General features: G+C 36.3%; 4 protein-coding genes and 1 pseudogene across 10 annotated transcripts; 3 read left to right on the plus strand and 2 right to left on the minus strand.

Moving 5' to 3' along the window:
• Nucleotides 1-333: 333 nt before the first annotated feature.
• LOC140977190 (LIMR family protein At5g01460-like) lies at nucleotides 334-6648 on the minus strand. The gene is made up of 14 exons (XM_073441824.1): nucleotides 6095-6648; nucleotides 5912-5997; nucleotides 3642-3757; nucleotides 3450-3560; nucleotides 3086-3184; nucleotides 2845-2967; nucleotides 2616-2678; nucleotides 2436-2500; nucleotides 1922-2031; nucleotides 1718-1832; nucleotides 1535-1600; nucleotides 1014-1124; nucleotides 870-936; nucleotides 334-779 (listed from the first exon to the last, which is right to left on the minus strand). Exons 1-14 carry the CDS (start codon nucleotides 6442-6444, stop codon nucleotides 732-734), a joined length of 1530 nt encoding a protein of 509 aa, XP_073297925.1. The 5' UTR covers nucleotides 6445-6648; the 3' UTR covers nucleotides 334-731.
• Nucleotides 6649-7251: 603 nt separating this feature from the next.
• On the plus strand, nucleotides 7252-11040 carry LOC140977191 (E3 ubiquitin-protein ligase APD2-like). 3 transcript variants are annotated; one of them, XM_073441827.1, is made up of 11 exons: nucleotides 7252-7355; nucleotides 7456-7739; nucleotides 7951-8057; nucleotides 8209-8331; nucleotides 8446-8542; nucleotides 9304-9378; nucleotides 9453-9541; nucleotides 9842-9982; nucleotides 10190-10262; nucleotides 10348-10681; nucleotides 10916-11040. In XM_073441827.1, exons 2-11 carry the CDS (start codon nucleotides 7478-7480, stop codon nucleotides 10989-10991), a joined length of 1377 nt encoding a protein of 458 aa, XP_073297928.1. In that variant the 5' UTR covers nucleotides 7252-7355; nucleotides 7456-7477; the 3' UTR covers nucleotides 10992-11040. The 3 variants fall into 3 exon arrangements, with proteins under 3 accessions (XP_073297928.1, XP_073297926.1, XP_073297927.1); XM_073441825.1 differs by having other exon boundaries at nucleotides 9453-9535; nucleotides 9836-9982; XM_073441826.1 differs by lacking the exon at nucleotides 7252-7355 and having other exon boundaries at nucleotides 7374-7739; nucleotides 9453-9535; nucleotides 9836-9982.
• On the minus strand, nucleotides 11020-16969 carry LOC140977192 (large ribosomal subunit protein eL33y). 5 transcript variants are annotated; one of them, XM_073441832.1, is made up of 5 exons: nucleotides 16846-16969; nucleotides 16645-16680; nucleotides 16323-16551; nucleotides 16162-16212; nucleotides 11020-11321 (listed from the first exon to the last, which is right to left on the minus strand). In XM_073441832.1, the coding sequence occupies exons 1-4, from the start codon at nucleotides 16875-16877 to the stop codon at nucleotides 16171-16173; spliced, it is 339 nt and encodes a 112-aa protein (XP_073297933.1). In that variant the 5' UTR covers nucleotides 16878-16969; the 3' UTR covers nucleotides 11020-11321; nucleotides 16162-16170. The 5 variants fall into 5 exon arrangements, with proteins under 5 accessions (XP_073297933.1, XP_073297930.1, XP_073297932.1 ...); XM_073441829.1 differs by lacking the exon at nucleotides 11020-11321 and adding an exon at nucleotides 14999-15201; XM_073441831.1 differs by lacking the exon at nucleotides 11020-11321 and adding an exon at nucleotides 15614-16038.
• LOC140977743 (steroid 5-alpha-reductase DET2-like) lies at nucleotides 13294-14357 on the plus strand (annotated as a pseudogene).
• Nucleotides 16970-20072: 3103 nt separating the features above from the next.
• Nucleotides 20073-23496, plus strand: LOC140977194 (O-fucosyltransferase 19-like). Its single transcript, XM_073441833.1, has 8 exons — nucleotides 20073-20901; nucleotides 21320-21392; nucleotides 21480-21550; nucleotides 21649-21737; nucleotides 21832-21964; nucleotides 22060-22292; nucleotides 22367-22843; nucleotides 22920-23496. Exons 1-8 carry the CDS (start codon nucleotides 20314-20316, stop codon nucleotides 23176-23178), a joined length of 1923 nt encoding a protein of 640 aa, XP_073297934.1. The 5' UTR covers nucleotides 20073-20313; the 3' UTR covers nucleotides 23179-23496.
• Nucleotides 23497-23847: the final 351 nt, after the last annotated feature.

Raw genomic sequence — 23847 nt, forward strand, 5'->3', positions numbered from 1 at the left:
TGTTGAAAAATTATTTAAAAATGTGTTAAATATTTGTGTTGAAAATGTGAATGTTGAATGTTGAAAATTAGGTAAAATTAGGTGTTGAATATTGAAAATTAGTGTGTGATGATGTAGGTAATGATGTATTTTATTTTTGGATTATTTGTAAAAATTTTCTATAAATAGATCTCTCATTTGTGAAGAAAAACACAATTGAGTTGAGAGAAAAATATTATAAAGTGTGTATTGTGATAATTTTGAGAGTTTGAGATTTTTACTTTTTACCGTAAATTTTTACTTTTTCACAACAGTTACAACTTTAAAAAATAAATCGAAGTACCATACCCAAGCTTGAGGAAGTAAAGATGCTAAATTGCAAAGAGGTACACGAAAAGCATTTTTGTTCTCACTGATTCTAATGTTACACCAAGGATAATTCTCAAACCAATCCTTCACAGTACAGATAAATACATGAATTGATGGTTCACAACTCAACTAAAAAGATATTAACTTCATACACAGGAGAATGAAAGGCAATGACGCTATACCCGGAGCAGCACACTACAAACATACGAATACAAATTCCACTGTCCCAGTGTAAATTCGTTCTTGATGGTGTTAGTCTTCTACTCCAGGCAAGGAAACCGCACAAAATCGAACCACAAATATCCGAGATTGAATCACTCGATAAGCGATAAATCAAGAAATACAGAAGATTCATGCGTTGAAATTTGATCATAACACCATGTTCATGTGGAAAGCTGGAACCTGCCACTCGGCTTTTTTCTTCTCCATCCCTAGAAAGGAGGTTATCACACATTTGAGCTTAGACTTCACAAGAATAAAGAAAAAGGTACTAGGGATAGAGCGGGGTTCTGAAAACTTACAAAAGCTGCATAATATACAAATGTCAGCCCTGCTAGAATAATGAATGCAATTTGAAACACATTGTACCTGCAGCAGCAAATGAATTTTTAATACCATGAAATTTAAAGCACAAAAACTTACAAGAGCGTAAGATGCTAACTAACTTGTACAAATATTTGATTCCCCGAAGGGATTGCAGTGTATGACCGAATATTTCTTGAGCTGCTGTAGCCTGTGCATAATATGCGAATGCAGTAGCACAGAACTGAATCACACTGCAGTCCAGCGAAGTAGAAGTTCACAATAAGCACAAGTGAGAGATAATACAAAATGCACCATCAGTAGACAATGATTAGTTGAAGCAGAGGCTACAGAGTTGCATTCAATAAATTCCTTGATAAAACGAGGGTTCTCATAATTTGGTTCATTGCAGCTTCTACAATAGTGTTAGTAACTTGGACATCTTAAAGAGTGGGGACTACTAAAACTTGGATATTTTGATTAATGGATATGTTAATGCTGTATAAAAAAGAAAATCACTGATATAAAAATGTATCAAGCGACATGAAATTGCTTAAAAGTAATGGCGTGAATTGTGCTATGTGACTGTATTTTGATCCAAAGAGATAACAAATTTTTTTCAAGATTGGCACGTGAAGGTGGGATGCCAATAACAAGGCATTACCTGATTGAACAAAGAAGAATAAGACCCACATTAAAAAGAAACGAATTCATAAGTGTAGCTCCCCACCTGCAAATATCGGTACTAATGTCAAACAATAATCATTGAAACAAAAGTCAAGACCACAAATAAGTGATAACAAAGCAAGTAAAAAAAGGAAAGAAAATTGACACTGCTAATACATACTTCATAGGATGGATCGTAATGAAAACCAATTTCATGCCAAGCATCATTTCCCCAGCAATCACAGCCACAAGGAGATAGAAGCAGAAAAATGCAAATGCTACAGTACCCAGCAGACCTAAAAGTAGAAGCAGCTGCTATTCCAATCAAATGTGTAAAATTTGAAGGAAGATCAAGACAAATGACAAACAAAAGTTTTTTGGTTACCCCAAATGTCATCCAACTTGATGAACACCTCATTAAGAAGAGAAGAAAGAGGGGGGTCAATGAGCAAATATATCACAATATGCGCAACCCAAGCCACTGAAACGATTAACCTGTACAAGGTAACATTACTTGTTCAATATATTAAAAGCTCAACTAAGCAAAAGCATCAAAACCCTGGCAGAAAACCAAAAATAAATAAAGCTATCTGAATGAGTCAATGCAAGCTGCAGCAATGGAAATTGACCAACACACCATCCAACAATAATATCTTCCTCCCAGAAACCCTGTGCAATCTGCATTTGAACACATAACCACCCTTCCCCAATTCTATTGCCCACAGCAAGGACAAATAGACTTCCACATGAATAAAACCAGCCATCAATTTACTTAATATTCAATCAGCGATATTTTTATTATCAATATATGATCCACGGCCCATGAGTATCAGTTTTGCATGGATAATCAGAAAAGGAAATTCAAGAATGCATCAGAAAAGTCACAAGAAAGGACATACCCTATAACTCCAAACACCAGTTTTGCAAGGTAACCAAGCACGGTCATAGCCCAAGATGCTTCAGCCTGAATAGATTAGACACCTTCATTAAGTTATTTTTTGATATCACCTTCATTTTCTGTTCTTTTAATAATTTCACTTCAGGAAGGAAGGTGTAATTTATCTGTTTCATTTAATCACCTTTTCTCCTTGAGGGTACATTTCTTCCAAAGATTTCACGTCCTCCTCCAAAAGTAGTAGTTCCTGCGTAGTTATTGGATAGTTAAAATATGAAAATTTTCATTTTTTCGAATTAAAATAAAGAAACTGTAGCTTGAAAGAATGTAAATGGATCGCAACCCCAAAAACCTGTCCCCAGACACAGACAAAAGATAACAAGAATAGGAAAAAGACAAACACTACACACAACCTTTTCTACACTTTTCACATTTTTGCGCCATTTTCTACCCTTGCTGCCACTTCTTTCTTCCTGGTGAAGAGCATCAGCTGCTTTTTTCAGTTCTCTTGCTTTTTTCCCCAGTTCAGTTGCTTCCTACAGATCATGAGATATAAGCCTCATATGAAAATTGTATGTGTTACTGAAACTTCTGAAAAATGAATTTTTTCCAAGGTCAATGCAGAAAAGAATGAAGTTCATTAGACACGAGTACCTTGATATACTGCGAACGTGTGATAACAGCTTTTGGGCGGTGGATAAATGAGAATATCATTCCCAGTGGAAGGCAGGCAATGCCAACACCACCAAAGATCTGGGATTCCAGCACATCAAAACTTGAAATGATGTATCGAATATGGAATTGATGTACAAAGATATTATTTTTCCTTTTTATGAGACCTCAGCAATTTTTTTGGTAAAAAGTGTTCAAAGATACTAGAGCATGCTAAAGAGATGGAATTTCTCATATCTAACGTCACATAGTTTGCACAAGTAAATACAACAGGAAGTCATGGGATTTGGATATTTGTTACATCTAAGGAACTTTTTTTTAGAAGAAATTTTGTAGCTGATCTTACAGTGAAAAGGACAGATCCAACAATTGTGGCTAGCGCAACTACATATTCTGGGAAGGTAGCACGCATGGTCCATGTTGTCTCAGATGAAGCATTGGCAGAATACGCAGAGCACTGAAAGAAGAAAAAATAATTATTGAAAGAATCAAGAATTGAAACTGACGAGAAATTAGATTGATTGATGTGTTCCCTGACATGTCTTTGCACACTTCCAACACATTGTTGTCCACTGGAGAAGGTCAACGACTGTGAGAAAGGTTCAGTGGATGAGGATAGGTGCCTAACCGTGAAATCCACCTTCCCCAAAAGGCCTAGGACAAGCAAAAAGAATGTGAACAAACAGGGTTTTTCCGGTAATTGAAGGATTTCCAAAAAAATCCTTCCCACTTCCAAGTTCATCCATTGCCAATTTTAATTTCGTTGCCTAAGCAAAATAAGCTGTTCATTCGTAATCTTTGCAAAAATCCTAACTTATAGAACATATTCCCTCCCCAATTTCACGTGTCAGACAAATATTTAATCAGTGCCTTATTTGATGAAAATGACATAACATCCAGCACAAATAACCACCATTAAACTACTTAATATAAAACAAGCAGGCAGAGATTTTGATATGTACAATGTACGGGATATTTTGCACAAATAATGAAATAAATCCTCACTGATCTATTTGCAATGTATTAATTCATCCAGTCACTCACTAACTAATAAAGTTGGAACTGAAGGGTTTAAATTTCGGATACAAGTACGCCGCAAGCAAAATGGAAGAGATTAATGCAAATACTGGTTAGATAGGAAATAGATGTATTTCTATCCATTTAGTGAATGAACAATTAACATGCAGTTACAAGAATTAGTTACATGGAGTTAGCAGAATAAAAGGATGGAATGAGAGTTAAAAGTGTATTATTGAACTTGCAGATTAAACAAAGCTTCTCTCTTCAATTTCTTCTTTCTTTTTCTTGATCTATGTTCTTAGAAGACAAGCAATCTCGAATTCGCTATCGTATTATTTGGTGCTCTGGTTCCAAATCGTGCTCTTGTTTCTTTGATTCATTCACCAGTACAATTTTTCTTTGTTAATTCCTTGAATTCTGGCATTGTTCAACAATGGTGGAAGGGCTAGGTTAGAAGAAATTTTCACCAAACTCACTATGCTTCGAGAACCAAGCGATCATGATCAATCTCACTACGCTTCAAGAGAATCAAGCGACCACGAGAAACAAAACACTAGAATTGAAGCCCTAACCGATTCAATGAAAGATTTTGCAGTAGACCTGTGAAATTGGATGCAAAAGTGGGAAAATATAACAGACAGAATCAAAATCTTGCTGCTGAAAATCAGTCGCAATCGCCGATCAATTTTGATTTTTCACCACCACGGTACAAGAATTTTCCAGCAAACGACAATCAATTTAGCTCCATGAATCTTGAGGGGCCGTGCTGCTTTGGGGAAAATTTCTACGCATCGAAATCAAGAAGCGAGAGGGTAAAAACGGTGGCAACACCGACACTCAAGATCATCCCCTTTCCCTCAAAGTGAACATGGAATTGGTCCACTAGACAGCAAGGGATATAAAGGAGATGTTGAAAGATTGTTTCAAAAAGGAAACGGACCAGAAATGAAGGAGGCTTCAGCGTGGATTCCAGGAACCCAACTCAAGATCAGAATCACATCCACACTGCTCATCCTAACAAAGAGTACTTGGAGCAGAAAATACAAGGGAACACAAATACGTTATATGTGTCCATTGGATTGTGAGATGAAAGGGAGGTGATTTTGCAGAGAAATATTCAATTTACAGTGCATTTTCGAAAGCAAAATGCCAAAATCCAAACCTAAGGTAGTCACGGTTGAACCAAAAGAAGAACCCGGACATGAAGGGTGGTTGTCCTACCATATAATTAATTCAACGATATAGCGGTCATAGAGTGGTGAAATAAAAGGAAGACAGTGAAAGGGGTTTCTCTGTCGAAGCGGTGAAAGCACTGGATGGGCTAGATGGTTCAAATTAAGGCAAATTTTCTACACTCATAGTCATGGCTTCCAATTTTACACCACTTCACCTTGAGTACGAGGTGCTTCTTGACCGGGCTGGCAGTGATACGCCAAAGGATAAGCGAGCCACACGATTAACAAGTTTTTCAAGAAGATTAGCTGATTATATCATCAATGTTCGATACAAATAAATGTATTTTTAATCATGTAGCGAATAGACTATTAAAATTCAGTTACAAGAATTGGTTATAGGATGTTAGTAGAATAAAAAGGGTGAATAAGACTCAATGTGTATTATTAAACTTGCAGATTAAAACAAAGTTTCTCTAGCGATCTCAAGTTCGCTATCATATCAGTTTTCCTATATGAGTTGATTAGTAAGCAACTTCCTTAACTCATAGCGCATTTACCATGCACCTTCAAACCCATAAAATCACAAAAGAGAAAGAAACTCCCAATAACTTACCGTACAAAATTCCAAGAGCGAGTGCACAGACAATAGCTGTCACAATCACCCACAGCAGTGCACTTTTCATCCTCTTCCACACACTCCTGAAGAAAAAAACACGAATGTCACAACAATTTAGGACCAAATTCACATATAAAATCAATAGATCAAATTTAAAACCACGAATCGAAAAACTCTAACTTGTCCTGATCTCCTTCGTAGTAGAAAATAGCGAAGGGGATAACGAAAAAAACAAGGATAGCGTCCACAATATAAACAGCGAGCCACAAATCCTTCATCGGTAGAGTGAGACTGCAAGCGCCGTTGTAAATCGCGTGGCGACAGGCCTGACGATTAGCCACGTCAGCTGGAAGCATGAGAATTGAGATTGCGGCGACTGAGAGCCCCAATACGACGACGAATTTGGGGAAATATGCTTGGTTAACATCATCAGGGTGCTGATAATTAACCAGGAGGTACAAGTTGAACACAAAAACCAATACACAAACAACAATCGCCACAATCACCAGGGCCAGATTGAAATCCCCCATTTCTGGTGGGATATGAACAATGAGGCCTCTTCTCGAGATCCGTAACCAGTTTGCCTTCGATTAGGGTTTTGGATTTGGGACTTCACAGAAATTATTCAAATTTCCCACAAGTTTCTTCAAAATTTCGCTTCGAAGAAAGTGACAAAGGCGACTCGCTCCGATGATTATGCTCAACGGGTGAAAGTGGGGGTTATCGAACAAGATGAGTTTGACGCCAGATAAGAAAGTACTGTTGTAGCCCTATAAGACAGTTGCTTTCGTGGATCTCGTTTGGTTTTTTAGGTATTTTATGTGATGAGCTGGAAAATACAATCGTCAATTGTTCCCTTTTCGCTTTTACTTTGAAAATTTACATTTTCAAATTTAGTAGTGCATAAAACCCGCACGATCCAATTTGGACTAGACCTGTAAAAGCCTAAGCATAGTAAACGTTTTTAGTTTTAGTAATTACACAAGAAAATAATAATATATGTATTCATCGAGACCGAGGGCTTGGCCAACGATTTCATCGGAATTCTCCATGTATTGATTGAAGTTCGTATCATCTCCATTTACAAAATTATTACAAAACTACAATAAATTTTTAAACGTTTTTTTAAGAGTGATGCTACATCAGTTTGTACAATACAAAAAATTCAATGCAAAAATTCAATTTGTCAAAATCTAACTATATATTGAATACAAAATCTCGTGATATAACAGTAAAATCTCACGATATAATGATTGTAAATATCGCTGTCATTATATTATTGGTTCATAAATAATCTAAACAAAACTAACCTAACCGTCTCGTTTACAACTAACCTTCAACGCGCAAGCAGTCTGTTTGGTAGTAATAATAATAATAAATATGAAAATACATGAAGAATTCGCAAACGGTCATCTTCAAACAAAATTTCCTCACACAACACGTAAAAATCTCCATAATTGTGTATTCAAAGATTAATGCTCGTATCCCGCGTGAATTAATCTTGTTCTTTACTATTATTATGTGTTTTTTTTTTTTTGAAGGATTTGTCCGATCGAATTCTGAATGGAACACCATGAGGTGCAGAGATCGATAAGGGAAGACTATTTTGGTGATGGTACTGGATCGGCTTCCGGTTTGCAGGTGCTAGAAGACGGGGAGAATTTCGAAGAGTCGCCGCCGCTGCCGTTTCCTCGAAGGAATATCGAATATTCCGGCAACTCTCTGCACAGAGATCACTTGACTGCGATGGAAAATGAGGTTTCCCCGGCTACGCATAGCGATGCTTGGTCCTGCGTCATCGTCATGCTCACTTTCTGTTTTTTTGGTAAAATTTGTATCATTTTGTCGCGAAATTTTACGTTATTATATTACTAAATTTGATAATAGAACCTGCAGTTTAAAAAGTTTGGAGATTTCTTTCATTGTGATAATATAGGATTTTGCTACTATTAAAAATTATAGAAGTGAAACGATTTAGAATGGCAAGCATTGAAGTCCATCTATGGTGTGCTTGTCTGTTCCGTTTCTGTTATCAGGCTCTATGATACTGATATATGGGGTGTATGCACCTGAAAATGTACTGCTTGGACCACATTCATCGATATTGATCAATCCCAACCATCTATTTGTGGAGTCTATAAAGGTAAACTATAGTTAACTTGCAATTTTAGTTTGTCTTTCTATCTAGTTAAATGTTCACTATATGGAATGGAATGCCTTCGCATTTGTGTAAATAATCGCTATATTTTAGCACCGAATATATCGAAATTAAAGTTAATATTGACTTGTGCCAGGTGGTGGAACTCAAAACAGGTAAAGGGCCGATGTTGTATGGATTTGATAAAATTCCTCCCCTTGATGTCATGATCACATGGTCAGAAAGCCACACAACTATTCTCCCTTCCAGAACCCACAAAGTGAGTTTTTTAAGAATCGATTTAATCCTGAATGTGATTTCAAGTAGTTCCGTTTTGATTTCTACTTGGTGACAGTGGACTTAAGGGATATACTTTTACTTCTTTTTATCACAGGAATGGAATTTCTTTTTGAATAAAGGGTCTCAAATAAACATATCCTATACAGTGAACTCCCTAAGTTCGTCCTCTGTCGTTCTGGTAATTGCTGAAGGTAATAGTTAATTTCTAACACATAAGTTTACTTTCAGCAATCAGAGACCTGATACAAAGGAAGTAGAGCATTGAAAAATATTTCAATAGTTGGAGAATAGAAGTACCCAGGAGGGCGTGTCGCGTGTGTATTGCTGATTGCTGCAGATAGAAATTAGATCTCACGGAATGAGAATCTGACAGTTATGCAAAATTCTTGTAGCGTGTGCAAGATTAGTTTAGTTTCCTTTTGATGTTTGTCCTGTTCAAATGCTATATTGTTGAGCTCAAAAACTTTGGTAGGTGGCGAAAGGCACCAGTAATTGTGATGACGGAAAAAATCAAGGAGTTTCATAATAGTTTTTTGGGTGTATTTTAATTTCTCGTTTGACAGAATGACAGTACATTTCAGGAACTTGGAATCTAAAGTGATACTGATATTTTGGTTCTTGATCTATTCAAATACATTATTTTGGTTAAAGTTAAAGTGGAATAGTATTTCACCTACAAAGGTGGAGAAGTATTTTGCCTACGCCGGTAAGGAAGTGTTTACCCACGCCGGTAATGATTGATTAGACGCGGGTCGTGCTTGGACAGTAATTTGTTAATGACACATGCTTAACACTTATAGTTATTAATTGACTTGTTTAAGACACACTTTTAAGGTGCTTGATTTTTTTTTTTACGTTAGCAACTCATACACCAGTGCTGTATTTTTAGATTGTGGGTTTTCTTATTATTTGGGTACCCTGTGAGAATTTTCTGAATGCCGCATCATTCCAGGAAAAGAAGGTCTAGATGTGTGGCTTGAGGATCAGTTGTATCCAAATGCAGCCTTATCTTGGAATATCATTCGCGGTGAGGTAAAATAAGGTCAAGTTTTGAGTGTTTGTTATATTAGTGGTTGAATCTCATCGGTTTATTGTCTACAGGAAATGGCTCAGTTCAGAAAACTATGTCCAAATCTTCCCCCTACTACATAGCTTTGGGTAACTTGAATTCTGAAGTAGAAGAGGCAAGTGTTCTTGAATGAATTTGTAGTATAGTCAGTCTTTAACGATTACAACTAAAATGAAAGCGTGCTCTCTTTGTCACGTGCATGAAGTGCTTCAATGGATAATTTGATATTGGTGATACTTATTTTCCTTAAGTTACCGGTCACGTAGTCCATCATTTTTAAGAATCGGACAAAAATTCTTAGTTGGTATATTTGAATACCCACCAACTGAATTTTCATGGATGTGCTAATAGATTAAATTTTTCTTATTTTTCTTACTTTATTTGCGTTGTTTACTGAAATTGGATGCCTTAACAGGTGCAGCTTCAGATCCAAATAAAGGCTTTTCTCTACAATACAACGGAAGCAAGTTACCAGTGTGTGCTTGCGCCAGACCAATGTAGTTTCAAACTTTATATCCCAAGCGGAAGTGCTGCTCTTCTTACCACTCCTGGTCGAAAATCTGTGAGTTTTTCTTGGCTGATTGTTTTTGGCAACAAATAAATTTTCGACCTGTTCCGCTAAAAACTACCGAGTCATTCTCCTGTTCATCACCTTGCTCCTCATCGGAAAATGGTAAAGCAATTCCCCATATGAGAACATGTCAATATCCGTGTTCCTGTGTTATGCTAAGAAGTCACATAAACTGAGGATTCTTCTCTATTACTGTAGGACATGGCTAATGATGCCTGGTATGTTAAAATATCATATGAACCTCGATGGTTTACGTATATTGTTGGCCTAGGTACTTCTTTTCCTGCTAAATTTACTCCTATAGAATCTATATCAATGAAATATCTGTGATTTCTTCAATCTCTTTATAAATACAGGTGGAATGACTGTTCTTGTGCTACTCATTAATCACACCTCCAACCATTGGAAGAGCACCGATCAGGAAAGGAGAAGAGAACAAGTGGGCAACACGGGACCTGAGAGAAGCCCTTTGCTCTCACAGAAAGACGATGATCTTTCGAGTTGGGGTTCCTCGTATGTGTCTGTCTCAGAGGACGACGAGTCTCTTGAAGATGCACGGGATGGGAAGCATGTCAAAGATGGTGAGCACAACAGCTTGCGGCGTCTCTGTGCAATATGCTTTGATGCTCCCAGGGATTGTTTCTTCCTTCCATGTGCACATTGTGTCGCTTGCTTTAGATGTGCCACAAGGTAATTTCGACCACCATACTCGTCCTAATCTATTGTAGGGGGAAGAGTGACAGAAGCTCAAGTGGAGCCATGTTTCGACAGAGTTTAGACTTTTTCACTTTTGTGTTATACTAATTTAATTGGTGATTGAAAAATCAAGTATCTCAAGCTCGAGTAAATTGATGTCAGGTCAGCGCACTTTTTAGGAACCGATTCTTGGTCAGAAGTAACTATAAGTTGATCTTTACTTTACAGGATAGCCGAGGCTTCTGGAACCTGCCCTATTTGTCGTAAATGCATAAAGAAAGTAAGAAAGTTATACACAGTTTGAGCCGCGCCTGCATCAATCATCACGAGTATGAAATTATTAAATTTGTATCGAGTTTAATTGACCTGAGAACGATCAAGTCCAGTGGTTGTACAGGTTCCAGTTACAAATGATCATTGAAATTATCACACATAAATGTAATAGCTTGCCTTACATGATATACTGAATAGTTGAATAACATTTTCTTGAGTATCAATTTTATAAGAATGTTTACACTGATAGAATATGGCAGCTATAGGCAAACAAATGCAAAAATGACATTCCTATCTTTATGAGCATGAAAGAACAAAATGCATATTCAAAAGATCACTTAAAGTGAGTCCTATTTGAATCCTGCAACAAAACAGATCATAAACGGGCAATAGGTAATACTCAATGTAACATAGCAGAACTTTCCATAGTATGATAAATTTTGAAGGTTCTGATAAAGAAAGTGAATATCAATATCATTTGAATTATAGCAGAACATTTCTTGTCAATATCTTCCATTTTAATATTTGATTGCATGATCAATAGCCTTAGAATTAGCCAACTATAATCTTTGTATTTATTGTAATTATTTTAATTTCTTTGCAAAGATATAGCATCGACACATACTGTAATCGAATGATTTAATGAAATGCAATAAAATATCCTCCTCTACTTTTGTTGTCTTCTCGGCTTACATGGTACCAGAGCCATTATAAGTTCTAACAAGCATCCAATATTTTTTTTTACATTTCTCCATGGCCGACACCAATAAAGAAAAAGACAGCACCTCAAATTCTTCCACCACCCCTCCACCTCCAATTTTTCAAATCTCATCACCATAAACCCAACCAACCAGATCACGATCAAACTTACGTCTAGTAATTATAGCTCTTGCCGTTTTCAGGTTCATGTCATTCTTGTGGGTGAAGGTCTCATGATATTTAATGACGGATTTCATCCTTTCCGTCATCTATCTTGAAAAGCAATGATGGGGAAATTCCAAATCAAGATTACATCTCGTTTTAAGTGCCATAGCAGGCTCCATTACTCCTACTCTTGTTCCATTCATCGTTTCTTCAAAGACATCTCAGGAAGCATGGACAATCTTGTCTCACACCTATGCTAAGCCCACTCGCGGCCGACTCAATCAATTGAAGGAACGACTCCGACTTCTCAATGAAGGCACAAAAACAACCACTGAATACTTTCAGTATGCAAAGTCCCTTGCCGATGAACTCATTGTGTAACACATTATTTGATCATGATGACTTTACTCTCAGAATTCTTGGAGGACTCAAGATGATGATTACACCCACATTCGTGTTAGAGTTTTTCTCAAAATTCATGTTCGTACGCATAGATAAACATGATAAATAAATATGTGGATGTGGATCGAGGATTATCTCAAACCATTTAATAATTCGCAAGTATTTTTCTTTCATCTGATTTGAAGTCTTTTAAACACTCGATCATCTGTAGATGAAGTAGTATTGTTGTTATGAGTTGTATGAGTTATTTATAGGTGTTCTTGTAGAATAAATGAGTAAGATTGGGGAGCTTTAGAGTCAAAAAAGAAGGACGCACAAGCGTCACAAAAGCCTAAAGTTGAGACAGCGCATGGACCGTTAGTCCAAAATTCTGACTATGACCATCGTTGATGTCGACACAATTTCTCTCTTTTTAATCTTAATATAGATCACAATATGATTTGTTCACATTCAAATCTTTCTTACATTATCTTACTTGATCAATATACATCTCATTCACCAAAAGAGTAAACAAAATACATGAATCATGACGATATTTCTTCTAAAAACGAGTATTATCTTACATTTATCACAAGACATTATGTTTCTCAAATCTTTATAATTTGATGAATAAAGGTGACTGAATATTATACATATCATAATTGAATGACTTTCATAAATCAAAACCAAATGTATATATCATAAAATCGTATGGAAGCAAGTCCAAAATTAATTATCATATGATCATTGAACGTCTTAATATGTATTCCTTTAGGTCAAAAGATTACCAACTCAATGTTAACGTGTTCTCCAACGGCTAAAAGACTTTATGTTAAAATATATAATTCGACTGTCATTTTAGTCACAAGACTACAACAAATGATATTAATATAATTTTAATGGCTTAGACATCAAATTCACAATTCTAACTCCAAATAAAAATCTTTAAAATACATCATACAATAGTATTTCAAAATAAATGACGGATTTAGACCCATAGTGAAAATAATAAATTTCTTTCGAATTATCAATTCGTCTATACATGTGCATGTAATCATTATTATTATACATAAAACCACCGCGGCCAAAACCACCGCGACCCACGTGCAATCTTTCTCATCTCCGTCGTCCTCCTCCACTACCTGCATCACACGGTCATCTTCCCACTCAAACTTCTGTTAACATCACCTATCCAGAAAAAGGCAGTCGGAGGTTTCCCCGTGAGCGTGGCCCTGATGGCATTCGAGTTCAACCTCTTGAACGCTTACTTGCAGGCCTGGTGGGTCTCCGAAGACGCTGATTCGACCGAGTTGGTTGGTTCTGGTGGTGGCGGCATGGCGGCAAATATTTGGTCTGAATATTTGCTGACGGGCCTGAAGACTGTAGGGGTGGGGGGTATAAGATACCGAGAGGTGGGCTGTTTGAGTGGGTTAGTTGTCCAAATTATTTTGGGGAGATTTTGGAATGGTTGGGCTGGTCCTTGATGACTTGGTCTTGTGCCGGATTGGGCTTTTTTGTGTACACGTGTGCTATGGGCTAATCACAATTCACAGATGGTACTCGCAAAAGTTTGGGGACTATACTATTATCCAAAGAAAAGGAAAGTTGTAATTCCGTTGTGTATTGATATTTTGTACCTTATTATCCGAATCAAGCGTGTGCTACTGTTTAACTCCTACAAGTTGGTTAAATCCCAAATACTTCGTCCGTTTACTATTAGGCTGCGTTTAGTTGTAAAATAAAATTATAAAATGATTAAGAGATAAATGATAAAGAAAATGATTGAAGTACATAATGATAAAATAATATTATGTTTGGTATGATTGTTAAAAATGAGATAATTTAGAATCTTTTGATGAATTGACTAAATTACCCTTCCACTATTGCGACGGTGGTCAGCCGATGGTGTGGTGGCCGGTCGGAGGTGACGGCGGCCGCCGCCGCCGGTGATGGTCGGCCGGCGGCGACGGCGGTCGGCCGTGGGGGTGGTCGGCCGACGGTCGGCAGCGGTGGTGGGAGGTGGCGGTGGCAGTCGGTGGTCGGCGATGGCGGTCGACGACGACGGGGTTGGTCGGCCGACGGTGGTTGGCGGTCGGTGGTGGGAAGTGGTGGTGAGTTTGGGTATAGAAAAAGGGTAAAATTGAAAAAATAAGATGGATCAAGAGTTGGATAAATAATCCTAGAGGGTGAAGAGTGATTATTTTATCCTAGTTAATATAACCTAATCACTCATACGAGAGATTGACTTGATTAAATAAAAAACATATCAAACATGAGATTATGTGAGTAAAAAAATTATAAACCTACCTAATCCCTCCAACCAAACACTGCCTGTCTATTAAATCTTATATAATGTCTCTTTAATAGAAAATGCATCACAATCACTCCTTAGTTGAATCAATCTTTCTTTTCTTTGCCTTGCGTGAAAGAGTGAACCCACGGATCCAAGAATAGTGATCAATTCTGATTCTAAGTCTTTACCCACCTGTGTAACCTTTTCTTCAAGTTGCTGGTTTGAACTAATCGGCCACATCTTAGAGTTACGCCATAGAGAACAGGCCGATCTATGAATTTGACGAATCTCTTGTTAACTTCAAGTTTCATTTCACCTGAGTTGCCGGTGTTTTTCTTTGAGAGATTCAAACTTTCTGAATTCTGATAGCTGTCTTTTGATGTATTGACCACATATCTTGGACTGGAGTAATTAGGTGCTGAGTAGCAGATTATTGTTAAATTCCTGCAGTGTCTTAATTTGTTTCTTAGCAGTTGAATGTCGTCAAAATCAGCTAAAAATAGGTAAAAGGGATAGAAATTCTAAAGGTAATGAGAGACAATAATATGTTTCATAGAGCATCACGAAGGAATAAGGGATACACCAATAATATCGAATCACAAAACAAATCTATTCCGAACTCTGAACAACAAATCGAAAAGCTACATCCTAATGATACTTCTTCCTTGGAGTACACTACCGAAATCAGTATGAGGCCAAATAACTGCAAAAGATGAAAAGGAGGAAGATTATCATGCGGGCGGTTAATAAACTAACTAAAAACCTGTTACTCCCAATTACCAACAGTTAATAAAGGTGCAGGGGACAAAAAGCTCTCACGGTGAAAAGTTGATATGAATCAACATGAAACAACCCCTACGAATTTGAACACGCAATAGCAAATTGAAGCATGCAAAAACATTTTTTCTGCCATATCTCGTCCTTCAATTCATCAAGCTAACAATTGCAGGTATCCAGAATTCCTATCAACTATGGCAGGATATATTATTTTTGTACATAAATATATCCATTGATATATTTTAAGTTTTGGTAGTCCAAGATTTGATGAGTTTATAGATCATAACGAACAGTTAAATATAATATATTGCTTTTGTTCTCAGTTTATAAGACATCACTTTTAACTTTAAACATTTATATTAGGATCATCAAACTATATGATATATCATGTTTCTCGGTAAATTGACGAACTCACCACACCCAAACAAGATGAAGTCACCCAATTTCTAAAATACTTTTTGCACATTTATTTTAAGACCGGTGATGAACAGAAAGGACACAGATAGATAGACATATATCACCCTAGTTGGCAAGCATTGCAAATCAGTGAGCTCACCACACCAAAACTAGATGCTGTCCACCAAAATTGTTTACTTTCACCCATTCATTTTAAGACTAATGAACATAAAGGATTCAAAAACTGACATGTAACTTCAGACGTCGGCTTGACAAGCATATCAGATGAGACAATGACACACAGTACATTAACAAATTTATCATGGTCTAAGAGGCTTCCCAGTGACCAAGCTTCCCATCAATGAACCTGGTTTCGACAACCAACATGCAAAATAATAGCACAAATACAACATCATACACGCTTGTCCATCTGATCACATGAGACCTAGATCAATATGGAGAAATTTAACAAAAAGATAAAAACTTTTACCTCATAGGCTCATATGTTGCTAGGGTACATGAATACCCTGACTCTAGCACCCTGTTTCACAAACAAACAATGACAAACCATTAGTGAAAAGTAATTACCAACATTCTACTGAAGATGATCTCTTCTGAACATGGAAATTTTAGTTGAAGGAGCCAATATACCATGGATTTTGGGGGAAGATTAGATTTGAACTTAGCACGAACAACACCACTGTTGCCGTGAGGTCGGGTAACCTTGCCCCAAATGCAACGGTAGTGAGAGCCGTTCTTCTTAACCTTAGCCTTGTAAATGTACGCCATCCGCTTACCCTGGTACCACGTAACCTCCTCTTGCGTGTTCACTCCTTCTATCTGTATCAAGGACGTGTTTGGGTACTGGTTCGACTTCGACCTATCGCCATTATTGTCAATTTCCACCGACCCAACAGTAAACAACACGCAGCATAATCCAAGCTAACAAATAAATCAGGGTGGTTTTCCTTACCTTTTGTACCCAAGTACAGTTCCGCGGACATAAAGCCTGCAAAAATTCAAAGAAACAAGATCATGAAACAATCGAGCTGTGATCGATTCAAACATCATAAAAATGCAAAAAAAAACAAAAACAAAAAAATCTAAAACGCAACATTCATATATGCCGGATGAAAAGGGGCATCAATTTTTAAGAATTAAATGTTTATCTGACCTAACGCGTTCTCCTTGACGGCCCTTCACCATTCTGGACGTTCCGAAGCTTCAACTGGCGGGGAGTCTAAATGGAGGAACTTAACCCTTGTTACAGCCGCAAGGGTATGTATAAAGCATATCCAACAAACTTTGGGCCAATGCTTCGATAAAAGCCCAATATAATTAGGCCTATTGAAATTTGACAAGCCCAATTACTATATCATCTTATTTTGTTATTTGTACCGGAAAATTAAATGTATATCGACCTATTTTTGTGCATAATAATTAACCTAGTTCCAAGTCTAGATTACAGTTAAGATTTTTGGTTAAGCCTCGAAATCTTGATTACTGGATTGACATGTTATCTAAGTAGAAATGCACATCTAACTGAAGGAAAGTATAATAAATTTAAAACTCGACCCGCGTATTTGACGAAAAAACACTTGTTTGAGATCTTATAATTAACCCGATAGAATAACCGGTCAAAGCCAAGCCCTTTATAGAAAAATAAAATAACAAACCTGAAAACGAAGTTGTAGGATGAGACTTAGTCATGTATCACGAATGAATGAAATTTATTGGTGAGCCCTGTAATAATTTGACACTTTGCAGACACTTCTCAGATGATCAAACGTGCACCTTTGTTCGCAACATTAGTTTATAAAAAAGTCAACATATATATAAAATATATTTGTATATATTATATTATTAAGATTGAGAGTATACCCTCTCGGTTTATTAAAATTATGTTCAATTTTTATTTGTATTATAAAATCTATTTTTGATAAATTTTTAACTTATCTATAATTAACATATGTTATTAACTTATCAAAATCATTTCAATTAGAAAAACATGGAAAAAAATCATTATTTTGAAAATAACAAAACTATCTTACTTCAATAATTATTCAAACTATACAAGCACGAAATGCAGAAAAATGGACGACACATGTGAAACTTGAAGCAAACTAAATAGATACCACAAAATTCCAAAAAAAAATAATAATAATAAGGCAAAAAGTGTGTGAGACGGTCTCACGAGTCATATTTGACGAGACAGATCTCTTATTTGAGTTATCAATGAAAAAGTATTATTTTTTATGCTAAGAGTATCACTTTTATTGTGAATATCGGTAAGATTGACCCGTCTTACAGATAAAGATTCGTGAGGCCGTCTCACAAGATACCTACTTAAAGCTCTTGGGGCAACCATGACAATACTAGCGCCTAATATCATTTTGATACAATTCCCCTCTTATTTTTTAAAGTGACATTCCCTGATTTGCATACAATAGGGGCTGGTCTGATTACATTAAACCTATAGTATAATCATTTTAATGAATAATTGGATGAATCCACAAAGTTTCCGAGGATACGCATCCCCAGATGTCAATTTAATAATAAGAGAAAAAAAATTAAACAACTGTATTACTCTTATTATATATATGGGAATATATTTTGGTATATGTCTTATTTAAAAAATGAGTAGGTCTCTTGTGAGACGATCTCACGAATCTTTATCTGTGAGACGAGTCAACACTACCGATATTCACAATAAAAAGGAATACTCTTAGTATAAAAAATAATATTTTTTCATGGATGACATAAATAAGAGATTCGTCTTACAAAATACGACCCTTGAGATCATCTCACACAAGTTTTTGTCTTAAAAAATTTCGAGAATTCTTGAATTTCCGTCTACCTAACATATTAGGTTGGTGATGGAAAGATACAAGTATGAGATATAGTTTATTTATCATAATAATAAAAAAATAGTGACAATTTATATATATTTTTTAAAAAAATTGAATGGATATACTATTCGTGATTTTTGTGGTTAGTTACTCTATATGTTCCAATGGACGTGGTGGGATACATCAGCCTAATACTTTTCGAGACTAAATGTTAACTAACAATTGCGTCAACGTGCATATATTTGTGTGCCAACAACCTATACTCAATTTTTAATGAAAAAATTCCTAAAATTCATCTTTGTTTTTTTGTATAAAATTTGGTTTTTATTATCTATAATTTTCAAATTTTAGTATTTTATGAAAATTTTTATACTTGTTTGTCTATTATATGTGGCCCTAACAATTGGGACATAAAACATAATGGCTATGCAAATCAAGAATCGATCATCTTTAATATTTTCTTTTTCGAAGTCCAAGTCTATATAATTTGTCATAAAAAATTTGGTAAACTGTACTCTTCTTCGTTTTCATGACTAACCTAAAGAGTTTTAATATCGCTTTAATATGATTTTTATCAGGTTAAATCAGGTACAATTTCTTTTAACAAAATACCTATTTATTGTTTGTTCATGTTCAAGTTGGAGTTATCTACGTTTATTTTGCTAATTTTTTTGTATTGAATAAATCCATTTTATGCATACGTAATGGATTAATTAGTTTAATACAATCGTTATATTTGCAATGAGTAGGTCTCTTGTTAGACGGTCTCACGAATCTTTATCAGTGATACGGATCAACCCTACCGATATTCACAATAAAAAGTAATATTTTTAGCATAAAAAATAATAATTTTTCATAGATGACTCAAATAAGAGATCCGTCTCACAAAATACGACCCGTGAGACCGTTTCACACAAGTTTTTGTCATTTACAATAATGAATTCATTAACTTATTTTAGAAGCTAACCGCGTTTAAAAAAAAAATCCTCACACAATTATATACTTGCAAAATCGTTTTTTTAGTCCACTCACGCATTTAATTTTGAATTTTGATCTATTAAATTTTCAAATTTTCGTTTTGATACAATAATTTTTAATTTCTGACTATTTTGGTTCAACTGACGACGTGACATAAAAAATTACTGAATTACGACGTCTAAAAATATGTCAAAATAACCAAAATTAAAAGTTAAAAATATCATAATCAAAATTTGAAATTAAAAATATCATAATCAAAATTTAAAAACTTAATCGATCAAAACCCAAAACTGAATAAGTTAATGGACTAAAAAAAACTGATTTTTCATAAATTTTATCAATTTTTAATTCAAAACATAATTTTAAAGCAAAATTTTATATTTAAATTTTTTGGGGATAAAGCATTATACCCGAGCACGTTATCACATATCATGATATTTTAAAACTAAATTAAAAATGTAAAAAAATCCTAAAAAATTCTGAAAGATTTTAGAGATGAGAAAATTTTTAATTTTAAAACAAGATAATTCGGATATAGAGATCAAATAAAATCTTATCAATGATAAAGTGATATGCATAACCCTGAATGAATGATCCGAAACTATATAATCGAAAAGTAGTACAAGTGAAAAACGATCACAGAGACTCACATGAATCTATCTCTTTAAACTCCCATGAATATCGGTCTCCTTCCAAAATCAAACTCCTTTTTGCATACTAGCGGTTAATAAACCTCCCCTCACCTTGTTTCACGCTCCCTTTCATTTTCTTGATCAAACCATCGTTATTTTTTGTTTGTTAAAGTTCAACAGGCAATGTCAAGCGGCAGTAGAATCAAAATCTTCACTCACCATCGCCGGAGAGTGGCGGAGTCTTTGACGAACGATGAGAAGTTTTCTGGTCAGGTGAAGATCTCTCTTGGTCATTCTAAAGGCGATAAAGATACAGAAACGGTGTTGAATTTGAAGTCCGTCAGCAGCAACATTGATGGAGTCGTGTGTCAGTATAACGGAGGCGGCTGCGGGGGCAACCAACACCATCACCATCTGGTCGTTCGGTACTTGTTGGTACGCAGGAGGCTTCCTGAGAAATGGGTTCTGTGGCTCGAAAAGTGCGTGTTGAATTTATGGGGTGCTTTGCTTTCTTTATTTTCAAGAAAGCATATAGTCCGTACGATTCTTGGGATGCTTTTGATGCTGGTGGCCGTGACGGCCTTTCTTAGATTCCCTATGTTGACTGGCGGAGGCGGGAGGGTGGCTGCGATCGCCGGAAGACTCGGGTGGCGAGGGGAAGAGAATTTGATTGTTCTGAATTACAGGAATGATCATTTGATTCATGCGGTGGCTGATTCAGAATCTTCTTCCCGTGATCTTGTGCAGCCCCGGCTGATGCAGGAACTCCCGGTGGGTCTTTATATATTTCTATAATGGAAGATTTAATACTGCTGCATTGGGCATTAAATCTTCGTTGTGAGAATAATGCCAAAATTAGTAGATAAAGGACATCAACTTTATATAGTAGAAGATGCATATCATTAAATTAAATGTAACAAAAGTTCAAAAGTTGTATGAACAGATTCCTCTATAGGTTTGAGTAATTAATATTGTTCATGAAATAGAAAATAGAAAATCCTATGTCTGCTCCACGAATAGTTAGTCGTGGGAAACAAACAAAACGAGCGTTGAAATTTGATTTAATTTCCCTTTGACGCACATTCACCATTAATCGACAGTCATGTTCTTTAAGAGATTGGCTGAAAATATACAATGATCACCAAAAAAAGTCCAGTTAAAATCTTGTCTTTTGAAATCTTTGCGGCAGGTGAAAGAAATATTTTCAAAGCCAACCCGTGAAAGCTACTACAAATGCATTCATCGACCAAGGAATCGCATCAGTGCGTTGATTTTAGATCTCCTTTCGCATATGTTTGATTAGCGCATCATCTTATGTTTGATAATGGAATGTTTTGAATCCTTTTCAGGGACGGGTAACACGACCCACGGATATATTCTAGTTAATGCCAATGGGGGTCTGAATCAAATGAGGATGGGAGTAAGTTCCAAATTATGTTTCCTTATAATATTAAAGTTGGATAAATTTGGGGAAAAAAAATTTATTTGTCGATTTTGATTTTAAAATTTTGACAATAGATATGTGACATGGTAACAATAGCGAAGATGATGAATGCCACTCTCGTGCTTCCGTCCCTTGATCATAATAACTTTTGGACAGATCCTAGGTAGGCCTCCTAACGTTAGCAAAGTCGTCGATGTTGCTGAACTGATCATCGATATGCTCTGATGATTGATATACACGTGTTTTATTTGTTTCAGCGAATTTAAGGATATTTTCGACTGGAGAAATTTTATCGAAGTTTTGAGAGATGATATCGAGATACTTGAAGCTTTGCCACCGAAGTATGCAAGAGTGAAGCCCTTTCTAAAAGCTCCCATTTCTTGGTCCAAGGTTTGTAAGTTACAAACAACTGTGATATGCTAGCGTGGTAAATATCTGGTTCTTGTTGACCTTGAACCGTATTTTTTTTCATGGTTTCTACACAGGGTGGCTACTACAAAGAAGAGATTCATCGTTTGCTAATGAGACGAAAGGTTATAATGTTCACGCATACGGACACAAGATTGGTAAATAATGGCCTCGCCTCCTCTCTACAGAAACTCAGGTGTCGTGCAAATTATGAAGCTCTTCGTTACACGCCTGAGATTGAGTCCCTCGGAAAGAAATTGGTGGATAGGCTAAGAGACAATGGAAAACCGTTTATTGCGCTTCACTTGAGGTAATTGTCGTTCATTTTCTTGGCCATTTAGATTCCATGATGTTTATGTACTGAAGCCCCAATGGTTTATTCAGGTACGAGAAAGATATGCTTGCATTTACAGGCTGCAGCAATAACTTGACTGCGGCAGAAGCTGAGGAATTGCGGGAAATGAGGTACAGTGTGAAGCATTGGAAAGAGAAGGAAATCGACAGCCGACTAAAGAGACTACAAGGGGGCTGCCCTTTGTCTCCAAGGGAAGCAGCATTGTTTCTCAAGGCTATGGGGTATCCTTCTTCAACAAGGATATACATCGTGGCTGGTGAAATTTACGGTAAAAATAGCATGGACGCTTTTCGGGAAGAGTATCCCAACGTTTTCACGCACTCCACGCTCGCAACCGAAGAAGAATTGGAGCCTTTCAAGCTATACCAGAACCGTTTAGCCGCACTAGACTATATTATAGCTGTGGAAAGTGACGTGTTCGTTTATACGTATGATGGGAATATGGCGAAGGCCGTGCAGGGGCATAGGGTGTATGAAGGGTTCAGAAGGACGATTAATCCCAACAGGTTTTTGCTCAGATATTTATACTTCTTCTTTTGGTGATCTGTTCTGTTTTTTATGGGCTTCTGTTGTTTTTTTCAGGTTGAAACTTGTTAGACTGATAAATTCCTTGGATAATGGCGGGTTGTCTTGGGACGATTTCGTGGTTAAAGTAAAGAGATTACATTCAAACAGAGTAGGAAAGCCATATCTTAGGCAACAAGGAGATGTACCAAGAGCAGAAGAAAATTTCTATGCAAATCCTTATCCGGATTGTGTTTGTAACAGCACGACTTATTGGACAATGAAGCATGCAGAACTGGATCAAAAACTTGGCCGGAAAGCCCCTCGGAGAAGATAGCGTCATTTTTGGTAGAACATGGTGACTGGTTGATGTAAATATATATTGGATGATCCAGGTATAACTATCTGGACTTATCGGGTGTTTGAGGAAATGGAATTTTCTCCACCCTCTAGAATTAGCTGAAGGAAAACAGTTGAATGTGAAGAAAATGACAGGAGAACGAGTGCAAAACAAGATTGGAAGCAATCGGTGTGACCCAGTGTTCATTCCATCTTTTATTCATTTGTACTTTATTTTCTGCTTCTATTCACGGATCAGGTTTTCGAGATTGAAAAGTTTTGACATGTTTCTTTTCAAATCCCAATTATTGTCCATTAATCTTGTGCAACAATTGGATTCACCTTCACTGCCCTGATTTGGTGCGCACAAACGTAATTTCCGGGGATATTAGTGCATTTTCTCCTTTATTAAATCTCAGTGATTATACAGTTTTACATAACAAACAAACAAGATTGGGGTGAGAGACTTGCAATTAAGTCGGTGTTTAAGTGTTAATTAGCCGAACCAACGTTCTAAAGAATCTGTCAATAAATAAAGTAATGATAGACTTTTGTTTTTTTCTCTTGTCCAAATATCAAAGTGATAAATTTACATTCTTGGAAGAATAATAATAAAATGGAAATTCAGAAATCAAAGGCCAAATTTATGCTCCCATGATTCTCCACC

The sequence above is a fragment of the Primulina huaijiensis genome, chromosome 5 (assembly GCF_012295235.1).
Source record: "Primulina huaijiensis isolate GDHJ02 chromosome 5, ASM1229523v2, whole genome shotgun sequence".
In the NCBI taxonomy this organism is placed as follows: domain Eukaryota; kingdom Viridiplantae; phylum Streptophyta; class Magnoliopsida; order Lamiales; family Gesneriaceae; genus Primulina; species Primulina huaijiensis.